Source organism: Zalophus californianus, chromosome 17, assembly GCF_009762305.2.
Source record: "Zalophus californianus isolate mZalCal1 chromosome 17, mZalCal1.pri.v2, whole genome shotgun sequence".
NCBI lineage: Eukaryota > Metazoa > Chordata > Mammalia > Carnivora > Otariidae > Zalophus > Zalophus californianus.
Window position 1 is genome coordinate 53,925,383 of NC_045611.1, and position 25,239 is coordinate 53,950,621.

The 25,239-nt window shown below is 56.2% G+C and overlaps 2 protein-coding genes across 6 annotated transcripts in view; one reads left to right on the forward strand and one right to left on the reverse strand.

The window, feature by feature from the left end:
- The first annotated feature begins 1,750 nt into the window (after window positions 1–1,750).
- Window positions 1,751–10,612, forward strand: C17H19orf81 (chromosome 17 C19orf81 homolog). Its single transcript, XM_027617342.2, has 5 exons — window positions 1,751–2,100; window positions 7,323–7,395; window positions 7,506–7,626; window positions 8,888–9,027; window positions 9,823–10,612. The coding sequence occupies exons 1-5, from the start codon at window positions 1,785–1,787 to the stop codon at window positions 10,016–10,018; spliced, it is 846 nt and encodes a 281-aa protein (XP_027473143.2). The 5' UTR covers window positions 1,751–1,784; the 3' UTR covers window positions 10,019–10,612.
- A 74-nt stretch (window positions 10,613–10,686) lies between these two features.
- The window catches only part of SHANK1 (SH3 and multiple ankyrin repeat domains 1), a 46,141-nt gene continuing 31,588 nt past the window's right edge, over window positions 10,687–25,239 (reverse strand). For 4 of the 5 annotated variants that reach the window (XM_027617267.2, XM_027617266.2, XM_027617264.2 and 1 more), the window contains 3 exons: window positions 20,274–20,370; window positions 15,476–18,584; window positions 10,687–13,590 (listed from right to left, as the gene is read on the reverse strand). In XM_027617267.2, coding sequence (XP_027473068.2) covers window positions 12,876–13,590; window positions 15,476–18,584; window positions 20,274–20,370 — 3,921 coding nt within the window. In that variant the 3' untranslated portion in view covers window positions 10,687–12,875. Of the gene's footprint in view, window positions 13,591–14,001; window positions 14,083–15,475; window positions 18,585–20,273; window positions 20,371–25,239 lie in introns of all 5 variants that reach the window. The other variant, XM_027617268.2, reaches the window with a different exon arrangement.

Sequence of the window (25,239 nt, forward strand, 5' to 3'; positions counted from 1 at the left end):
GGAGAATGTTTGAAGGGGTGAGGTGGGAGAGGAGGATGGGACCAGATGGCAGATGTCAAATGCCTGGCTGAGAAACTGCAACATTGTCCAGGGGGCACTGGGGAGCCATGGGCGGGCTGTAAGCTGGGGAGGGGCAGGGTCAGATCTGGGTGCAGAAAGACACCTCTGGAACCCTGAAGGGAAAGGGACGAGGAGGGGAGGGCAAGAGGAAGGCTGCAGCGAGGGTCCAGGCAGGAGAGGATGAAGCCTGAGCGTCAGGACTGTGGGAATGAAGAGAAGAGGAAGCAGTAGAGAGAGGCAAGAGGCAGGAGGGATGGAGCTGGGGGACTGAGGGGCTGTGGGGGCTAGGTGTGCCTGTGGTCATGGGAATGAAAGATGTTCCCTGTCCTATAGGGATGGAGTTGGCCACTGGAAATGGAGAAGGACAGCCTGATAGGAAAGAAAGACATGAGGGTGCCAAAAGGGAGTCAGGGCCACAGAGGAACTGAGGATGAAACTGAGTCTATTTAAGTGAGGACCGTTTTAATTGCCAATGACAGAGATTCAAATGACCGAGGCATGGGAGGGAATTAATTGGGTAGAGGAAGGCTTCAGGCATGGCTGGATCCAGGTATCCCAATCATCATCAGGAATCTGTCTGCATCTTTGGTCTTCGCTTTCCTCACGTTGTCTTTGCTTTGAGGCATGTTCTCTCCCCATATGGTTATAAGAGCTCCCAGCAGCTCCAACCTAGACTCCGACTAGCCTGGCAATCTTAGCAGAGTAAGAAAGGTCCTCTCTTATAACAGGTCCAGCAAAATTCCAGGGGTGGGCTCTGTGTCCTAGATTGATTTTTAAGCTCACCCCTGAAGAAATCACTCAGAAAATCAAGGTGCTACTTACCTGGAAAGCAGAGAGCCTGTGCTTGTCAAGTCAAGGCAGAGACCATCTTGAAGGGGAGAGTAGCGTCCTGGAGATACGGGTAATAGGGACAGAAAGGGGAGGGCAGACAGAATAACTAAGAAAGTCCAGCTTCTTCTCCCAACTTCCTGCTGAGAGTTCTGCAGACACAAAGAAAGACATGCCCAAGGAACACCTGTGTGGCATAAACCCTTCGTTCCTGCCCTTGGGCCCAGGAGCCCCCAGACCATCCACATCCACCTCTGGATCCAGAAATCCAGTCTCCCATTCACTCCTCCCTTAGACCCAGAGGTCCAGGATCCCAGCTCCCTCCTCCCTCAGACCCAGGAGCTGGAGGCCCCGGCCCTCCCCCTCCCTCTGGAGGTACCATGGCAACCAGGCCCCCTGCCCACCTTTCCCTCCCCCATACAGAATCCAGTTTCTGTTTGAATCTAGCCTGTGTCTAACCAGTTCCTGCGTGAGACAGGGATGAGCCGAGGGCAAGTGGGACGCGAAAGGGGATGACAGAGGGCAGGGGAGCCAGTTATGAGAGAGGAGAGGAGGAGAAAGATGGGAAAAGGAGACCGGGGAGAGGTGGGGAGAGAAGCAGGGAGACAGAGAGAGGGTGGTAGGCTTGGAGAGAGGCAGAATGCTATGAAGAGAGGGAGGGACCGACGACGGCTGGGGAAATGTTGGGGAAACTAGGGGAGAAGGAGACTGGGGGGATGGAGGGGGAGAGGGGAAGAGCAATGGGGCGGAAGAGGGCAGAGAAATCAAGGGAAAGAGTGGAGGAGAGATGGGGAGAAATCAGGGGGAAGAGATGGGGAGAGAGGGGGAGGGGGGCAGAGAGATGGGGAGAGAAGGAGGAGAGAGGGAGAGGCAGAGAGTTGAGGAGACAGGGGGAGATGGGGGAAGAAGCAGGAAAGAGTCAAAGAAGGAATCGGGGCACAGAGGAACTGGAACTCACTGGGTTCCCAGAGGTTAGGGGAACCCGGATTCCTACGTGGTCTCAACCTTCCAGTTCTTCCTTATTTTACCCCTGGGGCTTCAAAGAGGAGGAGGAGACAGCAGCAGGGAGAAGGAGCTGGGGTGGGTGGCCCAGTCAGGGCTCTTCTCCCCATCCTCCTGAGACATCCCCCACCCACCTTCCCAGGATGCAACAAGAGGTGGAGACCCTGTGCTCCTCCACCATGGGCAACCCCGGCATGCTCAGGGAGGCAGGTATTAAGCAGTGTGTGTGGGGGGGGGGGGGGGGGGGCGGGGGCGCTACATTCATGCCCAGTGTGGTAACCCTGGCTTGCAGTATGGCCTTAAGCTAGTCCCTGGCCTACCAGAAAGCCACCCCAGACTCTGACGTTGACCAGATTCCTGGGCAGCACCCTTTGGACCTCAAACTGTATTTCTCACGAGCCTTTGCAGTTCCTTGGCCAGTGGTCTGGACCAAGAACTACATTTCCCATGAGCCTCTGGGGCCTTCACAACTCTTCCGAGGCTATTGTCTCCCTAGGCGCTCTGCCCTGGTCCCTCACACTCTCCTTTTCTCCCACACTGAGCTCCACAGCTTCCCCCAAAGCCACTCCTCCTCCCCGCTTCCCATCTTCAATGGTCCCATTACGAACCTGATCACCGGGCTAGACCGCAGGTACTGGCCCTCCCCTCCCATTTCCTCCCACAGCCATCAACCCCATCTCCCTGCCCATTCCCTTTGTCCTCCGCCTGTCTCTCCATCCCCACAGCCCCAGCTCGGGTCTTGTCCTCTTCCACGTGGATGCTTTCTCTCCCTAACTCCCGGTCCAGTTTTTCTCCTCAAGCCCATTCCTCACTTGGCTCCTGAGGGGTCTTCTGACCACCAACGCTGACTCTGTCTCTCCTCTGCTCACACCCTCCTTCCTCCTCCATCACTTCCAGGATAGAGTCCCACCCCTCAGCCTCAGACCCCGTGTGGTCTGCCACCTCATGTTCCAGGGCTCCCTACCTGCACTGTACGTTAGTAGGGTCATTCATTCATTCATTCATTCATTTACTCAATCAACATTTATTGCGTAGCATCTTGGTGAGGATGCATTTGGCTAGCATGTAATAGAAATTGGACTTAGTGTTGTATAAAGAATAGGAGAACGATTATCACCCAAAAAGAAGCCCAGAAGTGGGGCGTGGTTTGGGTTTGGTTGAGTCAGCAGCTCAATGATGTCATTGAGGACCCAGCTTTTATTTCGCTGCCTTTTGGCCTGGGATGTGTCTCCTTTGCACACCAGCTTGCTTACCACAAAATGGCTGCCACAGTCCCAGGCATCACTTGCAGAGGTCTTCGTCTTCAGAACCCCTAAATGATCTCTCCTAACATCTTATTGGCCAGCACTCAGTCACCCACTCACTCTTGTCTCAACCCCTGGCAAAAAGAAGATAATCATGATTATTTTCGTCAGCGGTCCTCAACTCTGGCTACACATCAAGTGAAAGGATTAAAAATAATCTATACCCAACCTTACTTCAGATCCAATTTAACCAGAATCTCTAGGATTTGGGTCCTTGCATCTATAGTTATGAATGCTTGTCAGGTGATTGCAATGAACAATAAGAGTTGGAAGGCACTGGTTTAAACTGCATGGAATACCTTTGAGGAGAGGAGATTGGTGAGCCTCCCCTGAGTTGCATGGGTGAGGAATGGACCCTCCTCAAATGGGGGAAGAAGGGAATGGGAATGGCTGAGTGGGTATCCTTTCTCGATGTCTGCTACAAGCACCTACTCTGTGCGGGGTGCTATGTCAGGTATAGCAAATGACCTTGTGGCAAAACAGACACCGTTTCTGTCCTTGGGTCTCTTATTTTTTATTTTTTTTTAAGATTTTCTTTTTATTTATTTATTTGAAAGAGACAGAGATAGTGAGAGAGAGAGAGCAGGAGCAGGGAGAGGGAGAAGCAGAGAGGAGAGGGAGAAGCAGGGAGGAGAGGGAGAAGCAGGCTCCCCACTGAGCAGAGAGGCTCCATCCCGGGACCCCGGGATCATGACCCGAGCCAAAGGCAGACACTTAACCAGCTGAGCCACCCAGGCGCCCCTGTTCTCAGGTCTCTTTTTAGAGTCTTTGAAGACTTCTTCCTTTTGGAGATCTCTGCCCCACATCATCCCTAAACTAGACTGAGGCACCCATCTGATAAATATAATTTATGTAGAGATCCAGAAAAGTTGAGTGGAACTGAGTTGGCCAGTTTTGTAGATCAGTATTTCAGTTTTGTGGCTGGCTTTGTGGTACTTTCGAACCAGTAACATTTTTAACTTACCAGGGTGCGAACTTTGGCGTCAGCCATCAGAAAGCCCATGGGTCCCCAGTGTTTTGCCAATGGTGCCCGATGAATGAAATGATCCAGTCTGTTCCCATGCAAGGAGGGCGGACATGAAACACACCATCTCACAAATAATTAATAACCTACAAATGCAATAATCGTGCCTTAGTCTTGGGGCTGAAGGGAATTCTGAGAAATTGTTGCAGATGACCATATTCTCTTTGCTTAAAGACCTTAGTCCCTGGTGGTCCCTCGGCATAAACATCCTTTTCCCTGCCATTTCTTTTTCTTCCTTCTTTTTTTTTTTTAAAGTAGGCTCCACGCCCAGCGTGGAGCCCAGTGTGGGGCTTGAACTCACGACCCTGAGATCAAGACCTAAGCTGAGATCAAAAGTTAGATGCTCAACTGACTGAGCCATCCAGGCACCACCACCCAGCCATTTCTTTATTTGGCAAACTCCTCCTTATTCTCTGGGTCTCACTGTGGACATTACCTCCTCCAAGGAGCCTTCCCTGATTGCCCCTAGGCTAGGCTTTGCCTTCACCTCATGACACATCCACCGTAGCTTCTATTGCCCTTTACAGTGACTGCTTCCCCCACCGGACTGGGAGCTCTTGGAGGGCAGGGCAGTTGGTCTAGACAAGAGTGGGGTGAGAGGCAGCCGACTAGGGAGATTGAGAGCACAGAGTCTGGATCCAGATGCCTAGATTTTCATCCTAATTCTATCACTTAAGGCTGCATGACCTTGGGCAAGTCACATAATCTCTCTATGCTTCCGTTTCATCATTTGTTAAACTGCACTATTTCAGAAAGTTGTTGTGAGGATGCAATGGAAAACACCTTTGAAAGTGATTGGCTTTTTATTTTATTTTATTTTTAAAGTAAGCTCTACACCCAGCGTGAGGCTTGAACTCACAACCCCGAGATCAAGAATTGCACGCAACTGTCAGCCAGGAGCCCCAAGTGCTTTTAAAAAGGGATTGTAAACATACAGTTATTATTATTGTTATGTGGGCAGGTTTGAGGAGGTTATTGTGTTGGAAGGATGTAGGGGAAGCCAGTAGAGCTGGAAGAAAGTTATCAGAGAAGTCAACAGGGGCGACCACACGCAGGGCAGGTGCTTCTCAAAGGGGATCTTGTTAAAATGCAGATTCTGATCCCGTAGGGCTGGGGTGGACCCCGAAATGCTGTGATTCTTTCTTTTTTTGTTTCAATTTATTTTCCAATTTGCATACATAAAACAAAGAGATCTTAAATATATTTCAGTCGGTTTTGACAAATGCCTAGATTCATCTCACCCAAACACTGTGAAGCATAGAATATTCCTGTTATACCAGTTCCCTCAAATTGAAATGCTGTGTTTCAAATAAGGTACTGCTCCCCAGATCACACACTGAGGAGCGAGTCCCCACCCCAGAGAGGACTGTATCCTGAAGGCAAGACGAAGCCACTGGTGGTTTGCAAACGTGGGGCGCTGTGATGGAATGATCACCCCAGATGCCCTGTGGAAACATATGGGAGGTGGGAGGACGGGGACCAAAGCAGGGGGACTTACTATGGTACAAGCTGGGTCAAAGGCCGCCAGGAGCTTAGTTGTGACATAGCTGTGTGCTGGAGACAGCCTGTATCTGCTCACAAGAGCCGATTGTTAAATTTTGCAAGCTGGTTGTTAAAACTGTGGGGAGCATGAAATTGGTCATGGTGGGAGTACTGACAGTATGAAAACTGGCAAATGCTACAATCTGTGTGTGTGTGTGTGTGTGTGTGTGTGTGTGTGTGTGTGTGTGTGAGAGAGAGAGAGAGAGAGAGAGAGTGATATTAATTAAACATTTACCAGCACACCCCTGAGTTTATTGACTTGTACCGAGGGAGTCCGTAACACATGGCATGTCTCAGTCGGAGGGTGTTAGGGAGGACTTATCATTATGGGAGCTGCTGGGTTAGGTGACTTTGGGAGGATTCAGGGAAGCAGGCTTTGCTCTGGATCGGATGCTGGCAGGAAGGGGAGGCAAGTCTATGATGCAGGAGGGATGAATGGAGCGAACGTTGTGGGTGGGGAAGAAGCAGCATCGGCTCTGAACCAAGAGGAGGATGTTTGGTCATTTTGTGGTTTGGACAGTGTTCGTGGTGTGTGGTGTTGAGACATGACTCCACTCTTATTTTTATCTTGGTCTGTCATGGTCACAGAGCGGCCTTGGCTGATGTGGGTGTTCTGTGAAATTGTTTATGTCCGATATAAAGAGCCCTGGCTGTCAATGGCTGCTTTCCTCTTTGTTCATCTGCTGTAACAAAGAGACACCCGCAAACACAGTGGCATGAAGAAGAGAGTGTATTTCTCTCATGTGACAGGAGGCAGGTGGTCTGAATTGGTGGGACATCTCAGCCCCATGAGATGACTCAGGGACCCGGATTCCCTCCATACTGTTGCTCTAGCAAGGCTGAAGCTGGCTCATTGCTACATCCACATCCCAGTACAAGGGAAGGGGCAACAAGTCAAAGACAAGCCATCTTCTTTTAAACAAATGACTCCAAAGTTGCACCCTTCACTCCCCTAACACTGTTGGTGAGAACTCGGTCACATGGCCACACAGCTGCAAGGGATGTTATCTCTAGCCCGGTGGCTGGCTGTGTGCTGGATCAGACTCTAAGACTGTAGAGGAGGGGAAAAATGGATTATGTGGGACAACTAGCAGTTGGCCATAAGTGAGACCTGTTAGTGGATGGAGGAGTTGCCTAGAACACCTCAGATTTGGCAGCTTTTATCAGCCTAGTTGGAATCAGGAGGTTGGTTCTGAGAGTGTTGGGAAAACCACCCACTGGATTCAAAGGCTGCTGCAGGGCTGGGGTGACTGGAATAGGAAGCAAAGCGAGGCAAGTCCCTTCCTCTTCCTCCTGCCTTGCCATCTCTCTCTAGCGCCCCCTTCAGGCAGAGCCTAACAGGAACCCAGCTGTGGGGACAGAACCCGGGTTGGTAGGGTCCCCTGCCCTGGGATCACAGAGTGGGTGCAGAAGGGAGTTGTTCGGGGCTGAGAGGCAATAGCTTAGTGACTGGTGTAAGAGCTATTCGGGAGTGGCATGGACAACACTTCGGGATGCCCATTTAGGCCGAATAATGTCTGAGGACTGCTCAGGGCAGCTGACACTGAGTTCTTCATTCCCAGGAGCCCTCCTTGTGGACCTAGAGACCCCAGAGAAGATACAAGCCCGGAGCCCAGGCAGACCTGTCAAATCCTCGTGAGTGGCCCCTGGCCCCGTGACTTCTGATCTCAGCTCCCCCCTCCCCCCGAGTGCGATGACGGCGACCCCTGACCTCGGAGGGCCCTGCCCGCTCGCTCTCTCCCCAGGAAGCAGTACCTACGTCAGGTCATTGCAGAATATGAGGCGCTGGACCGAGAGCTCCCGTGCATCCGGAAGTTCCCCACACCGCCCGCTGCCCAGCCTCTCTGTCTGTGCATGGAGACCTCAGTGAGTGGCCCCCCTGCGCCTCCCTGTGACCCCAGACCACGAGCTTCTGCACAATTTGGGTGGGAGGCTAGGAAGGGAACCGGCTCAGAAATGAGGTGGACAGGGTTTACATCCAGGCTCTGCGGCTTACCAGCCGTGGGCTTGGCACCAGGTTTTAGGTTGCTAAAAATTGATTATGAATTCGTCAAAGGATCAATCGTCACTTTGATCGCTGCTGATCCCAGAGAGGCAGAGAGAGGGGGAGAAAGAGGGGCAGAGAAGGGCAGAGATTGAAAGGTAGAGAGCAGGGAGACTGCGGACACAGGGAGTCCTGTTAATTTGTCTACCATGAAATTCTGTAAAGTTTGCAAATATAGCAAAGACTCAGGATAAAGCCCATTTTGGGCAGATTCCGTGAACTGGTCATTCAGTGTACAATCTGTTGGTAATCTCTACCGTCAGTCAGAGGAGGCATCTACTAGGTTCTCGGAGTAAATTAAAAGCGCCTTAATGGGATGCTTCCACGTGCCAGGTACAGGCCTCAGAGGTACTCCCTCAGCTGATCTGTGTGACTTTAGCCCAACACAGAGATTGTTGTCCTTGTTACAGGAACCAATTCGCAGCCCATCCCTCCTCTTCTTTGTGGCTCTGAACAGGGGACCGCCCCCCTCCTCCCCGCCCCCACAGCCACAGCTTGCCTTCCTGGAGGTGACCAATTTCATGATTTCATCCTAGTTCATCAGCAATTTTATATGTTATGACCATGCTGAAAATGTGGTTAGTGGTCAATGTTTCTGAATGACAAGAACTCATTCTTGATGATCCTTATTATTATTATTATTATTATTATTATTTACAACTGAACATTCCTTAATAGGAACATAAAAGGAAAAGTGTGCAACTTTAAGCCTTGCGGGATCTTCAAGAGCTGCTCAAAGCCTGCCATCCAGTGCAGGTTGCTGGAAAAGTTTTTGGTAGCTTGGTAAAATTGGCCAAATTGGCGAATCATGTAAGCCAACTGCTCACTGGCAAATCGGCTTGGTGAGAAGCGATTTTTTGCAGAATGACCTAGAATGACAGGTAGATGCTTTTCTACCTCAGAGATACCTGTTTTCCCCGCTTTGACTAGAGCGATAGGATCCTGAGATCGAGTGTGAACCTTGCCTCTCAAATGCCACCTGGGATTCTGGCAGGTCCTGCAAGTGGGTCTAAGGTGGGGACTTGGGAACCTGGACTGAACCTTAGTGTCACATGCTGAGGCTCTCTCTCTTGACTCCTCCAGCCAGAGGAGGACCTTACCCACCTGGAGGTGCTGGAGGCTCTGGAGGCCGAGTTACCCGGCGCCATGGAGAGCGGGCGCGTGAGCAGCATCCGCTTTGAAAATATGAATGTCATCTGTGGGACTGCGGGGCGCCGGGACAGGTGAGCCTGCGGCGGGGTCGGGGCCAAGAGGGAACAGGAGAGGCTGGGCCAGGAGCGGGGGGAGGTGAGGAGTGTGGCCCAGAGAGCGCGGGGGAGAGGGGCGGAGCCGGAGCCAAGGCGCTGAGTGGGCGGGGCCGGGAAAGGAAAGCGGTGTGGTCTGGAGAGGGACCTGGTTGGTGCAAGGGCCGGACGACCCGGCTGAGAGTGCAGTGGAGTGAACCGGGAAGGGGCTCCAGCCGAGAGCGAGCGCGGTGAGGGGGCAGGGCCAGGTGAGATCAGAGAGAAGGCGGGATCTGGAGTGAGGAAACGGACTTTGAGCGACCTGGACAGAATTAAAACCGAGGTGTGGGGTCGGAGCCTGGACCCAGCACATTGAGGGGGTGGGACCAGGAGAGCTCTGGAGGGCCAGCGGCCAGGAGTGTGTAGTTGGGGGCGAGGCCGGGAGAAACCTAAATCAGGGCACGGGCCTGAGAGACACACTGAAGGGCCCAGCCCTGGAGCGGCGGTGTGAAGAGATGGAGCCTCGACAGACCACAATTAGGGGAACAGGACCAGGCTGAGAGAAGACCGGACCTAGAATCACCCGCGTTAAGGATCGAAGTACGGGTTGACCTCAGCGAGAGGGCAGGGCTGCAGAGGGGCTTAGGGACAGAGCGACGAGTTGAGCAACCGGAGTGGGTAAACGAACATGGACCAGGCAGGGACCCTCCGACAATCAAGGGCGGGGCGGGGACCACCAGCGATTCGCTTCGGTCACCGCCCCGGCCCTGCCCTCTCGGCCCCGCCCCCTCACAGGTGGCTCATCACGGTCACGGACTTCCAGACTCGCTCGCGCCTGCTGCGCTGCGGCATCCGCCTCCGCGGGAACGCACACCCGCTGGTGCGCCACGACGAGCGGCTGGTGGCGGATTACCGCCTGCACCTGCGCCGCTCCCTTGTCCGGCGGCGCATGCTCGAGGCCCTGGGGGCGGAGCCGACCGAGGAAGACTAACACTTAGGGGGCGGGGCCCGGCTGCGCCTGTACACCGCCCAGCTGGCTCGGGCTACCCACCCGGAACCCCGGAGGGAAGGGGGCGTTGCCTCCCCAGGAAGGAGGCGGGGCCGGCTCGAGGGGGTGGATACTGTGAGTTTAATTATAAAGAATGACCTGGTACAAAAGCCATTTCTCTCTGCAAAATCTTGGTGGGGAGTCAGGGGGAGGGAGGTGATGGGGGGTAGGGATGAGCCCCCACAATATAATCCCGCCTCCCTCATCTTCCCCCAGTCCCTGCAAATGGACGCCTGGGTCCCAAATCCCTTGAAAGATGAACCGAGGCTCGCGAGAGGGAAGACCCGGGCGCCGGGGCTTTCAACCCATGCCGATCCCTGTCTCAGAGAGAACCAGACGTCTTCATCCGCCCCCCTCCTCTTTTCTCCTCCCACCCCCCCTTGGAAGACAATTCTCGGGCTTTTATTTCAGGTTGTTTTTTTTCTGGATTTTTTTTTATGTGTTCTAGGGTTTTTTTTGTTTTTTTTTTTTGTTTTTGTATTTTCTTTTGTTATTGTTCCTCTTTTTGCTTTATCCTCTCCGCCCCGCGCTGCCCCCATCCAGTCCCTTCCCCCTCCCACCCCGACCTCTCCTCCCCCCCCCACCCCCACACCCTCCCCAACCCCGCGGCACCCATCCAGAATGAACAAGCCCTTGATAGACGGGCGCCGCGCAGGCCCCCTGCGGATGGGGGGCATCCGACAAGGGGGAGGGGGCGGGTAGGGGCCCAGCGCGACCTCTGCCCCCCTCCTTTCACCCCTCCCCCCTCCCACGACCCTCCCACAAGGTTCCCCGCAGATCCCTGACGTGGTGAGGGGAGAGGGCTGCAAGCACCCTCCCCCCCATGGACGGAGCGCCCCCCCCTCGGGGGTAGGGGGCAGCAGAGGGGGAATGGGCTTGGGGAAAGGAGGGGGAGCTCCCTTCTTTGGCAGCTGAACATGGGGGGACCTGAGGGCGATGCCCTCCCCCCTTTACCCACAGTAGGAGAGGGGGCTTCCCAGGGGAAGGGGTGGCTTAAAATTCCCAAGCCCCAGGAATAAAGGGAGGGGGGAAGCGTGCAGGAAGGAACAGCCATGCTGGAGGGAGAAGGTGTTTCTTGGAGAGAAGGAAAGGTTAGGGGTGGGGGTGGGGGAATCTTCGTGCAAAATGGATGGAGAGACGGTCCAGGAAGAACCAGGAAGAGTGAGGAGGGGGGATGTGGGTCACAGACTGGAGCAGGGAGAAGAGGAAGCGTGGAGGCATGGTGAGCAAGAGGGGAGTGTGCATAGGGTCTTCACTCGACAGGAGAAAGGAGTGTCCAAGCGGTGAGAAAACAGGCAGGGTAAGAATGTCTGCAAGAGCTGTTCCTCCACAGGCACAAAAAATAAGGATGCTAGGAAAAGAAACGACAGTATAGCCCAAGAGTGTGTGGAAGGAGACAAGTGTGCAAAAGGAGAGAGACAGTCGAGTCCCCCCCCCCCCCAGGGAGATGGAAACAGTCACCAAGGAGCCAATAAGAACAAGGAGAAATGCAGGAATGAGTGTGCGGCAAAGCCATGGTATGCAGGAACATTGTCAGAAAAGGAACATGGTTTCAAGAGCAGCGGAAGTGCTAGGGAGGACGTGTGTGCAAGAGCTGAGTGTGCAAGAAAGTTCACAGAAGAGCTGAGAATGAAGCAGGACACAGATTTGGAAAAGAAGGGTGCACAGGAGTGGGGGCCTGGCAAAGAGGAAGGGAACGAGCATTTGAGAGAGAAGCAGTTCCTGGGAGGCAGGTGTACAAGATGTGGGGTAAGAAGAGATGGCGTGAGGAGGGGAGGGGCAGGGAAGGGCGTGGGAGTGTCACCGTGAGAGGGAGAGGTGGGGAGAGTCAGAACGTGGGGGTTCGAGAACAAGAAGGGGAAATGCTTAAAGACGATGGGCGCAAGCGTGTCAGGAGCTGTGCATGGGATAGCAAGTGTGCAAGAGCTGAATAAAGGCAGGTGTGTTCCACAGAATAAGTAAGTATGTGCGCACAGAGTTTGTGAGTGGGTGGGGAAAAGGGTGTCCCAAGTGTGTCTGCAGCAAGGGTTTAGAGATTTTCAGGAGTGAGGTGTGTAAGAGAGGATACCAAGGGAAGAGTACACAGGCGAGAGTTTGAGACAGTAAAGGTACGGAATGTGGGAGAAGAAATGCAATGTGTGCTAGGGAAACAGGGCGTGTTTGAGCGCTGAGAGGGCCTCGCGAGCCAGAAGCCAAGGCGGAGTGTGCAAGACAGCGAGAGGGCAAATTTGTGCAAAATTGTAGCCCAGGGACAGGAGAGGCAAGCAGGCGTGCAAAGGAGCGTGCAAGAGGCCGGGGCAGGGGGTGGGGGCGGTGGCCGCTGTGTGTGCTGGGGAGAGGGGAAGGTGCATAGGGAGAGCCCAGGGGCCTGGAGAGGGGGGGGGAAGGGTTGTTAGAGGGGCGGCAGGTGGTGGAATCTGAGGGCACCCCCTTCCCCTGCGGCCGGGGACAACCCCCATCCAATCAGGCTCAGGGCTGACCCTCTATGGCTCTGTCTGTTTCCCCCTACCCAGAACCGACCCTTCCCTCCTTCTCCATCCCCCTCTGTGATCTCCTCCATCACCTCCCCCCTGCTCCCTGCTTCACACACAGTCTTGTGTCAGCTGCCCCCTCCTGCGAGGTGCAAATGTCTGGCCAGGATCAGGCCACCTGGTGACCTCCGGCCTTGGGAGAGGAGGGCAGGGCACAGTTCTAGCAGAGTCCCTGGCCCAGGGGGAGAGAATGACGGTCAGGGGTCAGAGGTCAAGAGGCCAGTAGGCTCAAGGGTTCTGTGGACGGGCTGGTCCGTCCAGGCCAGCCATCACCTCTCCAGGAAAAATTTGAGAGCCCGGTCGATGTTCATGCGGTGGCCCACCCTGGTCACACCCAGATCGACGTAATCCTCCTTGGTCAAGGCGGGCAGATGGGAGCCATCGATCTCGTGGTCCAGGAACTGTGCTCGGTGCTCAGCCAAGCCCAGCCACTCCAGCCAATCAGCCACGTCGAACTTGGTCCAGAACCCCAGAGGTTTAGCGCCGAAGGGCTTGTCCGGGGGCAGCGAAAGCAGGCGGGTTGGTGAGAGGGAGCGGGAGGCCCCTGACAAGGCTCCACCAAGCCCCCCGGACATCCCGGGGTGTGGTGGCACAAAGACAGGGGCGAAAGGGTCAGCTGAGCCTCCTGCCCCTCCAGTTGGGGAGCTGCGGATGTCAAAGAGGCCCGGATACAGGGGTCCGGAAGGCAGGATGGGCAGGGACGAGGGCCTGGGCGCAGGGCTGACCTTGTGCTCCGAGGCGGGCAGCAGTGAGGGGCTGGGGGCCCGGCGGAGCAGAGGCGGCCGCATCTCGAACTCCACACCCTGGAGGTGGCGGGTAGACGTGGAGGAGGAGGCTGAGGGTGAGGTGGCCCCTGGAGCTGCGGCGGCTGAAGGGGGGACCCCGCTTCCTGTGGGGAGTGGCGGCAGAGGTGGTTTGGGCCAGTTCTGAAACAGGCTGCTGACGGGTTTGGAGAGGAGCGAGGGCTGGGAGTCTTCAGAGAGTCTGGAGGTGACAAAGGGGCAGGGGTGGAGGAAGGGGGTTTGGAGGGCAATGGTGCGGTGAGAAAGAGGCAGAGGTCAAGACGTAGGGAGAGAAGAGAGACAGGAGCAGGGGTAGAGAGGTGGAGCAGAGAGATGGGAAGAGATAGGAGGAGCGAGGGGGTAAGACAGATGTCAGGACAGAAATGAAGGGAGAGAAGAAACGAGAGGACAGGGAGAGGGTGACAGTCAAGAGAGATGAAAGAAAAAGAGACATTAAGTGATAATAATAATAATCGCCACCACTTACTGATGCTCACGTGTGCCAGGCATTGTTCTAAGTGCTTTACATATCGCATCTCAGTGTATTCCCCCATGACAGCCCTGATGCAGGTTACTATTATTATCAGCAGCACAGAGAGGTTAAGTAACTTGCCTAAGGACACACAGCCAGGAAGTGGCAGAGCCCAGTTATATGGCACCAAAGTCTGAGCTCTTAACCACTACTCTATACTGCCTATTGGGTTATGGCCAGTCACAGCAGAGTGGAAGACAGGGAGACGGTGAAAGAGGAACAAAAAGAGGGTGAGCGTTCAGGGGAGAGAGATGGAAGGGGACAGGGGACAGAGAGAGAGAGAGAGAGAGAGGGAGAGAGATGAGGAGAGGGAGATGAAAGAGAGAAGAAACAAGGGGAGAAAAAGGTTCCCCTCATCCCTTTCGCTCCCTTCAGAACAGTCCTGCCTCAGGGCCTTTGAACTGGCTGTTCCCTTGGCCTAGCTCACTTCCCCCAGGTAGCCATGGGATCTGCTGTCTCCCTTCCTCCGGTTTCTGCTCCTCTTGCTGGTTATTTGAGAGGCCTTCTCTAACCCCCATCCCTGCTTCATTAGACCATGAGCTCCAGGAGGGCAGGGCTTTGCTCGTCCTGTCCCCCATGGGGTCCCCGTCACCCAGAAGGGCACCCAGCGTACAGCAGGTGGCAAATCAATAGCTGGTGCGTCTGTCGCCTACATTAAGCATCCTCTCCTTCACCCAGAATACTTCAAAATAATCAGTCGCCTTAAGATCGCAAAGGCCTGATGAAACCACATTCAAATATCACCATAAGGTCATCAGACCCTCAGCGTCAGAGTGCACTCAGCAGAAGGACAAGGGCAGGGGAATTAAGAAACCTCTCCTCACTCTCTCCGTGTGCCTGAATCAGGAATGTGTCTCTACTTTCCCTAAGACTAGAAGGTCTTGAACGAGCTCGAACTTTGTGGTGATCCTGGCTAAGCTAGCTGCTTGAGGAAACTTCTCCACTATCCCATATTTTCCCCTCTATACTTCCTGGGCTTTGGTAAGAGGCCCCTCCTCTCCCCCAACTTGTGTTACAACAACGGCCCACATTTAATCCTCTCAAAAAGCCTTTAGGTGGGTCCAATGCTGTCCCCCTTCTACAGAGAAGTGGATTCCTTTGCCTCAGGTCACCCAGTTAGAAGTCCAGGGCTGAGACCAAAGCCCAAGAAGCCCGGCTCCAGACCCACACTCCAAACCACTGCGCCCTAAAGCATCTTAATCTTAAGCCACACCGGGTTCAAGGGACTCACAGATTTCAGGGACTGTCAGAAGTGACAGCCCACCGAGGAAACAGACATCGGCAAGTTGTGCTCCAATCTCTTTTGTCAATAATTTTTTTGTTCATCATGGGATGTGGGTTGTCATGGTGATGGGAAGAGAGCACAAAAGCTACTGAGATAAACTATCTGTGAAAGCATGCTTTTCTGAGGACGGACTTCTGCTAGCCAGCCTCGTTTCTGCTTTCTTTCTGCCATCTGGGACCCTCAAAGGACGCAGCTATGGGGAAGGTAGGCTCTGGTGCCCACAGCATTGGCCCCTGTGGCCTCTGTCACCAACCATCAGCCCCGGCTCACCTCTGCCGCTGCAGGGAAGCGGTCCTCTCAGGGACGTAGCTGGCTCCCCCGTGGTGGCTGTCCCCGCTTCCCCCGCTGCCTCCCCGGGCCCAGGGCAGAGCGCCACCAGCTGCCGAGGAGCCCCCAAATTGCTGAAGCTTGGAGCTGAGTTCACTGATGATGCTGGCTTTTACTGTGGCCAAGGCTGAGGCCTGAGGCTGGGCCAGGGGCCCGGGCAGGGGTGGTGGCGGGGGGCCCGGGCCCTCCTCCCAGGGCAACAGCTTCCGAGGCAGAGAGGAGGCCGATGGCAAGGGCACCGGCGGGCCTTCCGGCTCGATAGCCACCGGACCCCCGGCCATAGCCGCCGTTGAGGGTCCCGTGCACCCGCTCAGGGCCAGCAGCCCATCCGTCCCAGCCCCTGTCACCGAGACGGTGGGGCTGGTGGGAGTGACAGGGTCCCGGAGTCCCCCACTAGGGCCGGGCCTCAGGCCTCCACTGGTCCCCAGAGCCCGGCCCCGGAGCTTAGAAGGAGTCATGAGCTGCGGGGGATACGGTGAGCCAGGAGTCCCGCTGCCCCCGAAGGCCTGGCCGTCCAGGTAGGCCACGTATGTGTCCAGAAGCTCCGGCCCACTGGCCACACTGGCGCCCCCGCCCCCGCCGCCACCACCACCTCCGGCGCTGCCACCGCCTTCGGCAGAGAGGCTGCTCAGGGTGGATGCGCTGCTGATGGTCTCCAGAGGGTGGTCGCTGCTGCTCCGGCTGTCCACCTCCTCGATCCCGGAATCTGTGCCCGGCGGTGGGTCTGGGCCAGGCTGTGGGGCCGGGGGAGCAGGGGCCGCCGGGGCCGGTGGGCCTGGCGGAGGGGGGTCCCCAGGAGCCACGGGGGCCCCCTGGGTCAGTGTGGCCACCTCGCTGTCATAGGAAGTCAGGCTGGATGCCGTGGAGTCCAGGGTGGGAGGTGCGGCAGCAATAGCAGGTGGTGGCACGGGGGGCAAGGGGGTGGTTGGGGTGGGTGGGTCCGGCAGCGGGTGGGGAGGCCCGGGTGTGAGGGGCGACTCTGGCTTCTCGAAGCTGTTGGAGAACTCCAGAGGCGGGGGCAGCGGTTCCACGAAGAGGAATTCACCGTCTTCCACATCCACCGAGGGAGCAGGGGGCGGCAGGACTAGCAGGGGAAGCCCGTTCTCTTCACTGCCTCGCGGGGAGGTCGGCGAGGGCGGTAGGGACCGGCGTGGGCTGGGCGGCGGAACTCCCGGCCCGTCTTCCGAGGGCGGTCCCCTTCCCCCCGCCCCACTGGCCCTGGGCTGGCAGTTCTCAAGGAACCGCACGTGCAGGGGCAGCCGTTCGGGCTCCTCGGGGGCCCCCGACCTCCACGCCTTGCTCACCCCGGGGTGCGGGGGCGGGGGCTCTGGCCCCAGCTGCAGGAGGAGGGGCCCGACCCCCGGAGCTGTGGGGGGCAAGCGGTGCAGCAAGGAGCGTCGCGCAGCTGGAGGGCTGGCCGGAAGGGACTTCTCCTGGCTGCCCAGCCCTGCCCGGTACCCCAGCTCCCGGCGGGCGGGGTCCGGTGGTGAGGCCCCCCAGAGACGCAGCACTGGCTCATGGTGGGCGTGGGGCGAGTGGTGGTGTGGGGTGGGCGGCGGGGCCTCATAGCGGGGCGATGGGGGCCTTGGAGGGGGCTGGGGGGGCCCACCACCCTCCGAGGACTCCTTCAGCGCCCGCTCTCGGGCGGCCAGGGCCAGCCCGAGCGGGGAGGCGGGGTCCAGGGCCTTGCCGGTCAGCGGGTGGACCAGGGGTCGGGGCGGCAGGAAGCTGGTGAAGGCGCTGCTGCTCCCGCTGCCCCCGTAGGCGCGGCTGCCCGCCGCGTAAGCCCCGTAGCCGCCGCCGCTCCCCGCGCCCGCAGACTCCAGCCGCAGGTAGGGCTCGGCGGAGAACATGCCTTCGTCGATGGATTTCGAGTGGCGCAGCCGGGGACCCGGGGGCGCCCCTGGGCCCAGCCCGCTGTCGCCGCCATCCTCGTCCCCCGCGTCGGTGGAGAGGAAGAGCGTGGATCGCCGGCGGGCTTCGTTCTGCCAGCCCCCTTCCCTCCGGGCCGCCCCCACCAGGGCCGCTCCGAACTGGCTGGTGAAATCCAGGGTGGCCGGGCCGCTGGGCGAGGTGGGGGTGGGCACGGGCGAGGGCGACGGCGGCACCGGCGACATGGCCGGGGCAGGGCTCGGCGCCGAGGAGCCGCCGCCGCCGCCGCCGCCGCCCGCAGCCTCGGGCTGGGTGGGGGGCTCCGCCTCGGTGCTGCTGCCCTGGCTGCTGCGGCCGCTGCTACTGGTGGACGGGGCCTTGATGATGATGGTGGGGATGGGGATGGAGTTCTTCTCCGACGGGGCGGCCGGCGGCGGCTGCGGGGACGCCGGAGACGTGGGCGAGGGGGCGGGCGGGAGGCCTCCGCCCTTCTGAGGCTCGCCTTCGACTTTGGTCTGCTTGACCAGGGGCCCCTTGCGCCCGCGGCCCGAGCGGGCTGGCACGTACATGGCCGCGCTGGCCGCCCGGGGGGGCAGCTGGAAGTAGCGCAGGGCCGGGGCCTGGGAGGAGCCGATGCCCCCGCCCCCGCTGCCGTGGTGCGACGGGGACGGGGCGCCCGGGGTGGGGCTGGGCCCGCCGCCCCGCCAGCCGCGCAGGCTGGGCTGGGGCCCCAGAGCCAGTCGGGGTGGGGGGTCGTCGGGGGAGCCGCCGGTCTCCATCTCCGGGGGATGAGGGGGGTGGGCGTGGTGGTGATGAGGCTGGGGGGGCGGGGCGTGATGGTGGTGGTGGTGGGGCGGGTGGTGGTGGGCGGGGGGCAGGGCCCCGCTGTGGTACAGGCTCTTCTCACGGCCCCCTACACGCGTGTCGGGAGGGGAGGGTCCATCAAAGGATGCGGGGGAAGAGGAGGGGAGGGGGCCACCCGAACTGGGGTTGAAGGGCCCTCCTCTGGGGGATGGGGTGAGGCGGCCAGAGGAGGAGGGGGCTGGAGGTGTGCTGTAGGGCGGCTCCGGTGGGGACGTGGTGGGCGGCGGGGGGATGTCCTCCGAGCCAGGCACAGACAGGCTGCGGCTGAACTTCATGGCTGGGGGTGCTAGGTAGGGTCTATCATCTTCTGCAGCCCCTGGGGAAGAGACAGTGGATCCAGGAGTGGGGGGAGGGGGTTTCCCTCCTCCCCTATCCCATAGTACTACAATATTAATGAAATAATAATAATTAATAATAATAATAATACGACGCCACTGAATATATGCTAAGACCCTCACACGAATGAGTGTGAGTTCCCCAGCTGTGGTAAATCTTCTTGATGACCAGGCTGTGCATTGCACATCAGCAACCGGCAGAGGGAGCAAGGGGAGGTGGGGCGACATTCAGCTGAACTTCCTCCCCACGCCAGGAGGGGGCGCCATTTTCTAATTCCCACAAAGACACAGCCTGTACTGGTGGTGGCGGCTTGGGGTGAGCAAAAGTGGCTGGAGCCCGGGAAAGACGCCATGTTTAGGTGCACAGTTATAGATTTCTTTTCATATATACGCCGAAACAAAATGTAATTAGCACATCAAACCTGTGCTTTCACAGACGGAACTGCTTAGGATGAGGCTAACGTTTACTAGAGAGAGCCGATTTTATAGGTTAGCAATGCGGGGTGGCTTTACAGGTAGTTGAAAGGAGGTAAATGAGGAGATACACGTAGACCTCACAGATGCAAGACTCACACTGATGGACTGTGGACGCTGGAAGTGGGAGAAAAACTAGACCCAATCAGCAAAAGGACTCGGAGTGGATTGGGAAGAGCAAAGTCTTTTGCCTACTTATCACTGTCAGGGCTCAGTCTTTGACCCTCTTCTCCCCTCTGACTACTCTCTCTCCTTTGGCAATCTCAAGCTATATGCTGCTTCATTCACTATCTCTCTGCTGAAGACGCCCACATCTGTCCTGGGGCTCAGCCCTCTCCCCTGAGCTCCAGGCTCCTATATCCAAATGCCATATCCACTTAATTGGATGTCTCACTGGCATCTGAAACTTAGCAGGCCCCCAGCTGTGCTCCTGATCTCCTCCCACCCCATAGTCTCCCTGATCTGAGCAAATGGCTCAGTCCTACCTCAGGACCTTTGTCTTGGCTGTTCTCACTACCTGGAATACCTTATCACCGTATATCCACATGGCTCTCCCCCTTCATTTCCATGTTTTGGCTCATATCTGCCTCCCAGCACTCCTGATCTCTCTTATTCTAGTCTGCTCCCCCGCCCCCTCCCCCCCCACCAGACAGAACTTACCACTGTCAACATACTATACAATTGTCTTGTTTCTTATCCTTATAATCTATTGTCTGTCTTCCCCTGCTAGAAGGCAAGCTCCATGAGGGCAGGACCCTTTCCTCTGTTTTGTTCACTGACATATCCCCAGCAGTCTAGGACTTATGCTGGGTGCTTAGTAAACATTTCTAGAATGTATGCATGCATGAATGAAGTCAGGTATAGGAGAGAAGAAACTAGGTGGTGGGGGCTTTGACTCACTGCATCCAGGCAGGAACAATAACATGCCCATTTTCTAGATGCAGAACCCAAGGCCCAGAGAGGTGAAGCTTCTTGTTCCAGGTCACACAGCCAGGAGGGACAAGAGCCAGAATTCAAACCCAGGTTTGCCCAAAAACAAAGCCTGAGCTCTTTGCCCAGCTTGATGGAACTGTGGTCATATATGGAAGCAGAAAAGGACATTTCAAAGCCCCTTCATTCCGCCCGTAAACTGTCACTCTCCCAGCCTCCCCCTCCCCTGCTGGCATCCATTATACCCACCCGTCCAGGTGACATACCAATAGATTTTTGCCGGAGCATAAGCCCAGGTCCTGGAGGCAGGTAAGAAGGACGTTCATAACTTGGCTGCGAGCGGTGGTGCGGATCGAAGCTTGACTTTGGGGTGGCAGTCAGAGAAAAAAGACAACAGAGAAAGATCAGTCTGGGTGTGAAGATTCACGGCTTCACCATACAGCCAGCCCCCAAGCCTTCTCCAAGCCTCTGCAGGAAGGGTGAGAGGAATGGAGGAGGCAAAAGGGAATTCTGGGGGAGAGAAAGGTGTCTGAGTTTGGGCAGCGGGGAGAAAGAAAGGAAAAGAAAGCAGTTTCTCAGGCAGCCCTGTTTGCTCTGCTTCCCATACCGATTACTATTCTGGGTCTTTTCTCCATTCTTGCTGTCAAACCCCCCACCCAGGTCCAAGTCACCAGCATTGCTTGGCTCGCTGGCTGCCCCAGCCTTTTCCCCGGTCTCCCTGCTGCCACCCTGTCCCCCCCCACCCCCGCTTTCTGGTCTGCTTGCCACATAAGAGTCAGAAGGATCTTTCAAAAAGAAGTCCAGGTCATGCGATTGCCGTGCTTAAAATCCTACAGGTGCGGGGCGCCTGGGTGGCTCAGTTGGTTAAGCGACTGCCTTCAGCTCAGGTCATGATCCTGGAGTCCCGGGATCGAGTCCCGCATCGGGCTCCCTGCTCAGCGGGGAGTCTGCTTCTCCCTCTGACCCTCTTCCCTCTCATGCTCTCTGTCTCTCATTCTCTCTCTCAAATAAATAAATAAAATCTTTTAAAAAAAATCCTACAGGAGCATCCCACATCACCATTCAGGAGGGGATCGGAATTCCCAACTCTGGTCTTGAGTTGTGGTAGACACTGCTGGCGCGCACCCACATCCCCTTGACTGGGACGCAGTGACCATCCCCGGCTGCTGAGGGTGTCACCTGCCTGGCCTCTCTGTTGCCCCTGGCTCTGAAGGATCCCCCTCCTCCAAAGGAGCTGATGGGCCCAAGTAGTTATGTCCCCCTACTCCTGGGAGCAGCCTGCAGCCAAGGACAGACTGAGCAGATGGAATCCCCATCTCAGGCTCCTGCTACAGGAACCCCAGGGGCCCAGTACAATCTAGCCCTGCCTGCATCTCCTACCTGCTCACTCTGGTCCACCGCCTCCACCAGTCCTGCTCCTCCAATGCCCCGAGGCCCATCCCCGCTTTAGAACGCTTGCAAGTCCTGCATCTGCTCTCTGCAACATTTTCTCCTCGTCGTCACACATTCCTTTCCGTCTTTATGTCCTCCACTCAAATGTCCCTCCCAGTCAGTGTCTACTGCACTTTCCTATCCTGTTTTCCTTAGGGCACTCATTTCCATCTGAGATGACTTGTTTACTTGCTTCCTTCCTGACTCCCTACCTAGAATGTCAGCTCCCTGAAGGCACCAGAGGTACAGGATCTCCGGCCCACAACACCTGCAGGGAAAATATTTTCATTTCCTTTAAAATCAGAGGCAGGGGGGAAATGAACAGAATCCAGCCTGGATGATAATATTCATCTCTGCTCCAACACAGAGGGGCTTCTGAAGGTAAAAGTGCCAAAGGCCCATGGAATCCTAACACCCTGCCTGATGGTAGCAACGTTGTTGGTCTCTTTCACTGCTGGGTCCCCAGTCCCCAGCCAGGACCTGATGTTCTATAAGCTTGTGTCAAATGAACAGTGACTAAAGGAGAATGAGCCAACATCAGGCACTGACTCCCTTGCTTCTGCCAGGTGACCTTGGATGTTGCTTTTCTCTGTCTTTGAGGCCAGAAGTGCAGAGAAAGGAAACCCTTTTTGGATGAAGTCCCCACCTTACTGCCCTCACCTCCCATCATGCACCCTCCAGTCCCCTTGCTCTAAGTACTCCCCCGCTCTCTCAATTTCCTGTGCTGTTTCTGACCTCGGGGCCTCCGCATATGCTGTTCCCTCTGCCTGGAACATCCTTTCCCCCTGCTCTGCTTGGGAAGACTTGTCACCCCGGCCCCCACTCTGGCCTGCCATCTCCCTTCCTCCCTAAACCTACACTGCCCAATACAATAGCCACCACCCTTTCAGATGTAAATTTTAACGAATTAAAATAAATTAAAATTAAAAACTCCCTTCCTCTGTTTTTGCTGGCCACATTTCAAGGGTTCAGTCGCCACACGCAGCTTGTGGCTGCTGTATGGGACAGCACGGATGTAGACTAGTTCCTTCAACACAGGAACTCCACTGGACAAGACAGTGCTGCTCTTAGCCCCTCACGGGATGCTCCTGTCTTAACCTCTCCCTGCACACACCTCGCTGGATTGAGACTGCCCATCCCTGTGTTTGTCTCATTCATTCATTCATTCATTCCACAGATCTTTACCGAGCACCTGATTCATGCCAGGGACTGTTCTAGATGCTGCAGATGCAGCCATCAACAAAATAAGCAAAAGTCTATTTTGGAGGGCAGGCAAAATAAATTAGTAACATAACGGGGTCAGGTGGCGGGAAGGAGGGGAGGAGAGGAGGACTATAATTTAAAATAGGGCTGTCAAGGAAGGCCCTTCTGTGAAGATATCATTTGAGCAATCTCCGGAAGAAGGGAGCCATGCATATATCCAGGGGAAGAGTATCCCAGGCAGAGGGAACAGCAATTGTAAATGTCCTGAGGTGGGAGTGAGTCTGGTGTGCTCAAGGAATAGTCAGGAGGCCAGTGTGTCTCGAGTGGGTGAGCAGGGCGCTGAGGGGTGGGAGATGGGGTCAGACGGGGGGTAGAAAAGTGATAATGGGTGGAATCTGTTAGTTTCAGATGTCTCCTCCCTGGAGAGGCTTCTGTCTGTTACTCTACATCATAACTCCCTCCACTTAAACCGGTGTAGAGTTATTATAATTATTTGCTTGCTTGTTCATTGTCTGTCTCCCTGGGCACAAAGCCTACCCAGTTCCCATTCTACTCTTCTTCCTTGGTAAGGAAACCGCAATCTCCTTTGGCACCTATTGGGACTACATTTCCCAGGCTCCCTTGCAGCTGAGTGTGGTCACGGAACTAAGGTCAACTGGGAGGCGTAAGTGCAAGTGTTGTGTATTACTTTGGGGAGGTCTCCTCAGAGATAACCCAAGAAGCAACAATGTGCCCTCCTTTGCTTTCCTGCCTTTCCACTCTTCCTTGTTCCTGCTACCTGGAATGCTGGTGTAACAGCTAGAGCTCCGGCCATCTTGGACTATGAGGTGACCTTATAGTTGGAAAGAAGGCTAGGATGGTGGAACAGAAAGTGAGAAGGATCCTGGGTCTTCATGACCATGGCAGCTGCCACACGTGCCTGGGGCTCCCTCCTCCAGACTTCATTAACATGACAGAGATGTAAGACTCTTCTGGTTCAAGCCACTGTTATTTGGAAGTTTCTCTTACATGCGGCAGAACCCATTTCTGCAAAACCCAACCCCCGTCCCCAAATGTAAATTCTCTAATGGGAGTGGCTTTGATTGGTTCCCTCCTCCACCCCTAGAGCCAAGCAGCATGTCCAGTGCATAACAGGTGCTCAGTAAATATGTGCAGAATGAAGGACACCCTGACAAGATGGGGGGAACACCCAGTCAGAAAGGATGCAGTGACCCCTGAGGGCAGAAGCAGGCTGGAGAGGACACTGAATACGGAGTCCAGGCTGGGGAAGACGAGCAAGGGGATAATGGGGAGGTGGGAAGGAAGGTGAGGGAAGCATCTGGTAGATGCATGGGATTGGGGATGGATGGGGGTAGAGTGATGGGGGAGGGTTCCAAATGACGGGGGGGGGGTTGTGCCTCTGAAGAGAGTGTAGAGTGAGGGAAAGGCGTCAGATTGGCACGCTGGCAGAAGACACTTCTAAGTGGAAGAGGAGGGATCAAATGATGGACATAAAAGGGGTCAGAGTGGCCGAGGAGATGTCAGACTGATGGAGAAGCCATAAAAGCGTCTGAGGAGGCGTTGGACTGCCTGCCTGAGGGGCACATTGCCTCAAGGTGGGACAGGCTGACCTCCATCCACAAACCGGTAGCGTCTTCTCCCGCGCAGAGGGGGGCAGCCAATCAGAGTGCCCGGGGGCGTGTGACGTCACCGGCTGCGGGCAGGAGTCAGAGGGAGGTCCAGCCCTCCTCCGGTGCCACCTCGTGGGCCGGTGGTGGGTCTGATGCCTCAAGGACAGAGTGTGTGCCCTGGTGCTATGCACAGGCTGGAGGCTGAAGATGGGCTGAGAAATGCGCGCCAGGGCGACAGCCCTTGAAAAGGGGTGAAGGGGGAGAGAGCGGAGGGGGAGACAGACGGAGAGACAGAGATAGACAAAGACAGAGATGGGGATTCAGAGCAGGACAGCCAGGAGGGGAAATGAGAAAGCGATGGGAAGAAAGAGGGTCCCAACAAAGCAGGAAGAGAGGCAGTCCTGAGAGGCCTTGAATGGAGGGGGCCAGAGCTGCTCCAGGAGGGTCAGGCATGCAAACAGGAGGGAAAGAGACAGATAATGCGATCAAGAGGGTATGGTCAAAATAACCAGAGGGAAAAATTGAGTCCAGAGAAAGGCTGACACTGGCATCCAGACAGAGATGGGCAGAAGCGAGGACAGTGCAGGAGTCGGGGGGCGGGGGGAGGTGGGGTACCCCTTGGGGTCAGTGACCAGGTAACAGAGACAGTAGCGGAGGGAGCCAAAGCCACACAGAGAGGAGGACTGATGGATGGACAGCAGAGCCCTAGGAGGAGACAGCCCAAGAGGCACCTTGACCTACAGTGGATCTGCCTGGGGTCTGCACTCCAACTGTTGACATGGGCAGGTCCCTCAGTACCATGTCCCCACGTTAGGTTTTGTGCAGAGGGGTGTTTTTCAGGGAAGTTGAAGTCTCCCAATTCTTAAGTTTCCAAACAGTGGCACCTTGTACAATAGGTTACTCTGATTCACTGTTGCTCAGGCCGGATAAAAGAGGCCTCAGGGCAATACTGGCCGCCCCCCTGCCCCCATGGCCAGCTCACCCTCTC